General features: G+C 49.5%; 1 protein-coding gene and 1 non-coding gene across 3 annotated transcripts; both read right to left on the reverse strand.

Moving 5' to 3' along the window:
• Window positions 1-1,095: 1,095 nt before the first annotated feature.
• On the reverse strand, window positions 1,096-1,167 carry TRNAH-GUG. The gene has a single exon. It is a non-coding gene; the product is annotated as a tRNA-His (tRNA).
• Window positions 1,168-6,903: 5,736 nt separating this feature from the next.
• On the reverse strand, window positions 6,904-7,311 carry LOC111138559 (histone H2A type 1-H-like). 2 transcript variants are annotated; one of them, XM_022490580.1, is made up of 2 exons: window positions 7,228-7,308; window positions 6,904-7,122 (listed from the first exon to the last, which is right to left on the reverse strand). In XM_022490580.1, exons 1-2 carry the CDS (start codon window positions 7,306-7,308, stop codon window positions 6,922-6,924), a joined length of 282 nt encoding a protein of 93 aa, XP_022346288.1. In that variant the 3' UTR covers window positions 6,904-6,921. The 2 variants fall into 2 exon arrangements, with proteins under 2 accessions (XP_022346288.1, XP_022346289.1); XM_022490581.1 differs by having other exon boundaries at window positions 6,904-7,311.
• Window positions 7,312-7,423: the final 112 nt, after the last annotated feature.

The following is a 7,423-nucleotide window of genomic DNA, read 5'->3' on the forward strand; positions in this document are numbered from 1 at the left end:
AAGCAAATCCAGAGTGCTGGTCTTCCTCAGTCCATCACTCACCGGGCGCTATAGGTGAATTTGGTGCCAGATTTAGGATCCTAACCCTCTTAGGAAGAGGTAGCCTCTGGGCTGTAGTCACTGACTTCCTCCTGCTCCTCAGGCCAGTAAAGAGCAGAAGGAAATGTGTTCTAGAGAACTCCAAGATTCAGGGGTTTGTCTCTGGTCTAAATCAGACTTTCCTTGTTCACTGGTGGCAAAACAATTGACAGGAACTGGTCCTTCTGGGTCAATACCTACTTGATTCCTGTCCTCGCCCATGGAAAACTGAGGAGAAAGAACACACGTGAAAGGGCAGAAGTGATACCGGTGACCACGGACGACACGATGAGTGGAGTGAAACCGCTAGGGCCACCAGAAGGATGATGTCCAAAGTATAAGACACTTCGGCCCAGGCTCAATGTCTCTGAAGGTTTGCTTGGGTGAGTTTCAGAATCTGTGTCAGACCATCAAAGGAATGGGGGCTGGTTCAGCCTACAGAAGGGAAGTCTTTTGGAGACTGATCTTCATGCTGAAATTTCTTATAAAGCTGCTAAAAATATGAGAAAGAAGACAGAAGACAGTATTTGTGGAGCCTTCAAAATCTGCATGGCGGGGTCTCCCCTACACCCAACTTTCCCGGTCCACCTGTCCTTTTCTAAATAGCTCTGGAAGCTGAAGATGTTAGATAGGCTTCTGAGCCATGTTTTCCCCCAAAAGTTCTCCCCATTTTCTCCAGAGGTTCACAATTTCTCCTCCCTGGCCCCGCCACGAACCTGGCACGTGCGATGCAGAATCAGGCCTTCGTGCGCTGGGAAAGATCGCCACAATCAGCCCTGGCGGTTATTCCCTCGCGGTTAAAAGGAAAAGATTCCCAGGTTTATTTTTATTACCTCAGTTTCTTCTTGGGACTTCCAGCCGGTGTCCCCAGGGCTGTGGGTCTTGGGAATGGTTGGGGGAAGAAACCCCAAAACAGAGAGACGCACGCCAGAGGCGGGGCAGGGGGTGAAGGGCACCTCGGGTTCGGGAGACGCGCGCTGGAAAAAGGGGGGGTCGCGCAGGGGAGCCCGCGAGCCCTGCCGTGACTCGGATTCGAACCGAGGTTGCTGCGGCCACAACGCAGAGTACTAACCACTATACGATCACGGCGCGCCACCGGGAGCCTCCCGCCTCGGGCCCGCCGGCCTCCCGCCCAGGAGCACCTGCAGCGGCGCTCGGAAGCCACCCGCGGGTCCTGCGGCCTTTCTCCGAGCTGCCCCCCCGGGGGGCTGCGCGTCCTCCTCCGCCGCCCAGGACTGCGCTGCGGGCGGGCAAACCCAAGCGGAGAAGAAGTGAGTTTGCCCGCATGGACCTGTCCGACGCCGGGGTCCCCGCCCGGGCTTCGAGACCGCACGAACCCATCGCCCTCCCGGCCGCTCCCAGCCGCGCCGCGTTTCCAAATTCTCCGGCCTCCGACCCCTGGCCCCCGGCTGGAGAGGAGCGGCCGCGAGGGGAACCTGCCCGGGTCCCATCCGGGGCTAGACGGGTCAGCTTGGCGCGCCGTCCTGCCGAAGGGTGTCCCCGGGTCCCGAGGCGCGCACCTGCTGGAGGCCCGGACTCCGGGAGGCGGGGCCAGCCTCGGCCCGCAGCCCGCGCTGCCTGCCCGGGCTCCAGCCGCCTCGGGGCCTCTCTCTCCGGCCTTCTCTGGCGGCCGGAACCGGGAGAGGAGCGCGGGCTGCTGGTGCGGCCTGGAAGCTCCACGGGACGCCCCACCCCCACCCCCTGGCCAACCCCACCTTTATTTCTGCGAGAATATCGCTTGGCCGCAGAATGAATGATGGGCACGCTTTATGAAAGCAACGTCTCTCAGCAGCCGCTGGCCAAACACAGAAGCCTGGTTTTAATGTGTGTGGACGGGGATGCCCGGGTTAGGGCGGCCTGTGGCATTTTGAAGATCCATAGAAAATGCAAGCAAGGGAGCTCAGAAGTACCTGGACAGCTGTCCAGATAACGCTTCTCGGCAGAGCCAAAATGCTTCATGCTTTCCAAATCCTCAAACCTCGGTCTCGTTCTCTACCTTCTCTCACTTCCTTGGGGGATTAGATCTGGTTGTACCCACACTCCGGGGTTTCAGCCAAGACCTCTACCCGGAACTCCAAAGGTGATGTTCAGCCTCTTGGTTGGACCCTCCCCTTCCCTGGATGTCTCACAGACATTTCCCATCGAGTATGTCTGCAGCTGAACTCTTGATCTTTTCTGCAAACTTAAACTTTCTACTTCTCTCCACTTCGTGCAAACGCTGGTTGGGTAGTAAAAGACAAAGAGGAGATTACAGCAGGCTTGATCAGATGCGGAAACCAGGTACCACCACACTGTCCTACCTGATTCACTGGGGGAAGAGAGGCAGCTCACTGTGATTTCTAGTTGCTTCTGACAACAGTGCTGGGTTAGTTCTTGAGGGTGGAGTGGGGCGAAATGACCACTGTAACGCCTTACTCCTTCCCCCAGGGAGAGAGATGGAAAAACTCTAATATTATCTCTTTACATAAACTGATCTACTGAAAGGATATGTTGGAGACTGACTAGTATGTTCTGGGAGCCTCCTGATTTATTCAGCAGTGGTGCTGGACCAAATCCGACAGGCCGATCCCTGACAATGCTTTCTAGTTCTGGTCGGATAATTTTATTAATTCGTAAACTTTTGAGCAAACAAAGTAGGAGATGCAATGATCTCTCCACGAAAATATCAATGAGTTTAGCAATTCTACCATGAAAAGAAGGCTGGCTTTGGATAGGTCAAATAATATTCATTTGCACAAGCAATTTTACCCTCAGAGTTCTTTTGGTATTTTCCTTCGTATTATTCCAAGGAAGGCTTGAGATCTTAAATTCATATACTCATGGCCAATTGTGGATCTAGATATCAGTCAGTCATTCCTGTAAATAATCAGAACTCCTATCAGGTGCTTAGAATAGCACACCTGGGACTGAGGTTCCCTGGTAAGTGAAGCCCTGTCAAAGATGTCAGCCTATATTCTTTTGTCCTCAGTCAAGCGTCCTCATTATCCATAACCACATGCATTCCTGAGATTTTATCCTTATTAATTACCTGAATCATGCAGTTACTTTGGGGTATAAATATTTGATTTGATTTGATATTCAATATTAGATTTGACCTTACAATTGTTCCTTATCCCCAATGCATTACAACAGCTCCATCTAGTAATAGGTATGAAGATGAGGGGGTAAGGAATCGAACATGGGAAAAAGTATGTATTAACTATGGTCCCCATATTCAGGAATCTGCTACTGTAAACATTACTTGAATAATTAAGTCTAGTTTTATGCTTTCTCATTTTGTATTTGTTAGTGCAAATCTGATAGTGATACTCCTGCTAAAATCTTCCGACATCTTCTTTTGAACAACCTCACCCAAGTTTTGCACACTTTAGACCATGTAAGACCAGATAGTTAAGAGAAGGCAGTTATGTGTGGGCTGTGTGTTGGGGTAGATAATACCCTGATTTACAGATTTATCTCTTACAAATTGAGATTTGGATTAAAGAAACAACACTGCACTTTGTCTAACTCTGTTGGAGGGTATGACAAGTACCATAGGCCGGATGGCTTAAATAACAAATGTTAAAGCAGATAGTTAGTGAGGCTCAAAGTGGATGCCTGGAGGCCAGCAAGGAGGAGGCCACGGCCGGCTGTGGGGAAGGTCAGGGGCCGTCCAGGGCAGCCTCCGCGAGAAGCCGGATCCCACCAGACAGGCCCAAGATGGCGGTGCCAGGACCGGAAACCCCTGAGCCGGTGAAGAGACCCTGCTTCCGGCCCCCAGTAATGACTATTCTGCCTCCTCGTTAACAACTGTCCAAAAAAGACAGAAACCCAGTCTCTGGGGGACACAGCTCTCTCTTTCCCTCTTGAGCCGCCTGCTCTCATATCTCGAGAGTGTAACTTTTCGCTTTGATAAATTTCTGGCTTCTGTCTCGTGTCCCCTGTGTACATGTCTGTCCTTGAACCCCTCCTCAGCACAAGAAAGAGAACCTTTTGTGGACTCCTTTGGGTCTGGCTGAGTCGAGGCCCTAGGGCCCAGGGTCTCCCCAGTCCACCCAGCCACTCAGTTATTTCTCACAGTTCCGGAGTCTGGGAAGTACAAGACCAAGGTGCCGGCAGATTCAGTGTCTGCTCAGGACCTGTCTCCTGGCTTGTAGGGGTCCCCATCTCCCCGTGTGCTCACGTGATTTGTTTGTGGGCTGGGGCGGGGGCGGGGGAAGGTGTTCTGGTCTCTTCTTATTAAGAGTGCTAATCTCAAATCTCATCATGGGGATTCTGCCCTTAAAACCTCTCTTTAATGGCTCACTCTCCTCTCGTCTGGGCCTCAACTATTCATTTCGGAGCTTTCACCTAATGCTGCAAAGCTGGATTTTTTCCCAGTAGTGGATACGTGAAGTGATTTGCTGCATCTGGAGAACGGAGAGCAGGCCAGTGGAAGAAAGCTCCTCTCGGAGTCCTTACAATTGTTTTATGTCACCTTCCATTTGCAAGGATGGAAACATATAAGATTCTTACAGGAGTATATAACCTTACTAAAGATTTTCAGAAAGTCTAGTTTTCTCATTTCTCTAAAAAGAAAACACATCCCTTTTGAATTCCCCAATGAAAGTAGTAAAAAGTAAGTTTTTCAAATACCATCATTGACATAACTTTGATACTTATATTCATGTTAATGTATGTCAGAGACATAAAAATGTCCAGAGTCCGTGTCCACCCCCCCCCCTCCCCGCCAGGAAAGACTTGCAGCCCAGCTGCAGAGTGACTGTGGTCTGGAGCTGGGCAGCTGCTGAGCTCCCTATGGCTTTGCCCCACTCCAGGTCACACCCTTGTCCATGGCAGCCCACAGGAACTGACAGAGCAAAGTGAGGCTATAAAGACTGGCCCAGGGGAGTTTTTGCCTGGCATGGGGCATCACTGGTAGGCAACCCAGGCGTCAGAGCTCCCACATTTGTCTGCCTTGTAGCACAGTCTGCCATCCTCTTCTGTCCTATCCTTGTTCCTCTTCCTCCGTTCACAGCTGTTGGCCCCTAATCACATTTTGTGCCCCAAGCTCCATCTGGGCATCTGCTCCCAGAGGACATGACCTGTGTGGCTATACTACCATAATCTTTTTCCTGGGTCTCCTGCGTTTTACTCTTGTTTTATTCAATAGGGCTTCTGCACACAAAGACTAGGAGTAGTGTAGGGGCCCAGGGCAGGCTGTCCTAAAGTGTATCACAATGGCACAGTGATTATCTTGAATGGGAGCTACTTGGGAAACAGCAGGCGCAAGGACATCACACTGAAAGCAGGAAATGAATCTCCTCTATTCAAGTCACGCTCCCAGGGCTGAGATGTAAAAGATATCCTTATCACCAGAGATAGGAAATTGAGAGCCAAGAAAGCTGTAGAAACAAACTTTGTTACTTCTTTACTAATCTACTACTTAAACCCAACTTTTAATTAGAATTCCTAACTAATTCAGGCTCCCAAACATCTGTTTTCTTTATCCTGTCAAATCCTCACGATTTTTTTTTTCTCTTTGTCTAAAATGTATAAAAACTGCCTGCTTTGATCATTCTTTCAGGTGTCAATTTCATTACTGGACCTCTCCATGCACATTATAAAATTTTTTTCTCCTGTTAATCTGTTTCATGTCAATTTAATTCTTAGTCCTGCTAGAAGGAGCTCGGACAGAGGAAATTTTCTCCCTTCCATTCAGTAGCAAATAAATCTGTGTGTATTGAAGTATAAAGTGTGAGCTCCTGTTTGTGAGCTTTATGATAAAGTTAGTTTTACTTTTAGTATCTTTTTTTTTGGTTTGTTTTTAAAATGGGTTGGAGTCCATAGATTTTCACATCTAGCTGATTTGTATTATCAAATTTATTACCTCAGAGCTCAGGAGTGCTATTGTTTCTGATCACTCATACACATTAATTTACATACCCTACAAAGTCCTATATTGTGCTGCCACCTCCTGCTTTTCCATCATAGCCTTCAGAGCCTGCAGGCTGTTTCCACATGCTTTCTGTCTTAAGGCCTTTGCATTTTCAGTTCCCTCTACTTGGAATTCTCCTCCCCTAATACCTACCTGGCTCCTCTCTTTTGATTTATGTAGGTCTCTGATCAGTTACCCTTTATCTAAAGTAGGAGTCCCCCTTATGGTCTGTAGCTTCTCTCTTTTCTTCATAGGATACTTATCACCTTACCTATTTATGTTTATTTGTCTCCCCTGCCTGGAAGTCGCTCCCAGAGGCAGATATTCTAGATTGCACCCACTGTTGTGTCCTGAGCTGAGTGAATTAAGCAAGTACATGTGTTCAAAAGAAATAGGACCAAGGATTTACTAACGTGGGCTTCAGTACATTCAGTGTATCTTTAATCAATATCAGACTAACTCCCTTCAGAGTGAAATCTTAAAGAAAATGGAAATGGCCACTAACAATTGCAACATCTGGTGAAAATTGTAGTTAGACCACTTAAGTCAAGCTGTCCTGAGAACTCTACTATACGCAGATTGCTTAGGTTATCCTGGGACAATAGTCAATGCATTCTCGCTTTACTTTTGGCCGCTTAAAACCAGTAATTGATAAGACCCTCATTAAAATGGGCTCAGGGACTTGCCCGTTTGGCTCCTTTTGTAACTATATAGCAAAGTTTCCTGAGCCTCTTAGCCTCCTCCCCGAACGATCTTCAAGTTAGCCTTACCTGTAGGTCTGACTACGTCTAGGATTAGCAGTCGAGTTGCTCCTCCTAAAACACTTGACGGTATTACTCACCCCCACAAAACCAAAGTGCAGATCAAGTGTATCAGCTTTTTCTTTGAAATGGTAGGTGGCTCTGAAAAGAGCCTTTGGTTTTCAATGTCCCTAACCTCGCTCCTCTTTATTTGGTCTTGTGGTGGCTCTCGGTCTTCTTAGGCAGCAGCACGGCCTGGATGTTGGGCAGCACGCCGCCCTGCGCGATGGTGACGCGGCCCAGCAGCTTGTTGAGCTCCTCGTCGTTGCGGATGGCCAGCTGCAGGTGGCGCGGGATGATGCGCGTCTTCTTGTTGTCGCGCGCCGCGTTGCCCGCCAGCTCCAGGATCTCGGCCGTCAGGTACTCGAGCACGGCCGCCAGGTACACGGGCGCGCCGGCCCCGACCCGCTCCGAATAGTTGCCCTTGCGGAGCAGGCGGTGCACGCGGCCCACCGGGAACTGCAAGCCCGCGCGAGAAGAGCGCGTCTTAGCCTTGGCGCGCGCCTTGCCGCCCTGCTTCCCGCGTCCAGACATATCAAGTTCAACCACACTGGAAAGAACTGCAGAGACTGAAGAACCGCCCGAGCACTCTTTATAACCCCCGTTGAGCGCGAAAAAGAAGGCTTCTCATTGGTTAAGATTGCAGCTT

Source organism: Enhydra lutris, unplaced genomic scaffold (genome assembly GCF_002288905.1).
Source record: "Enhydra lutris kenyoni isolate GAN:26980312 unplaced genomic scaffold, ASM228890v2 scaffoldscaffold93, whole genome shotgun sequence".
Taxonomy (NCBI): domain Eukaryota; kingdom Metazoa; phylum Chordata; class Mammalia; order Carnivora; family Mustelidae; genus Enhydra; species Enhydra lutris.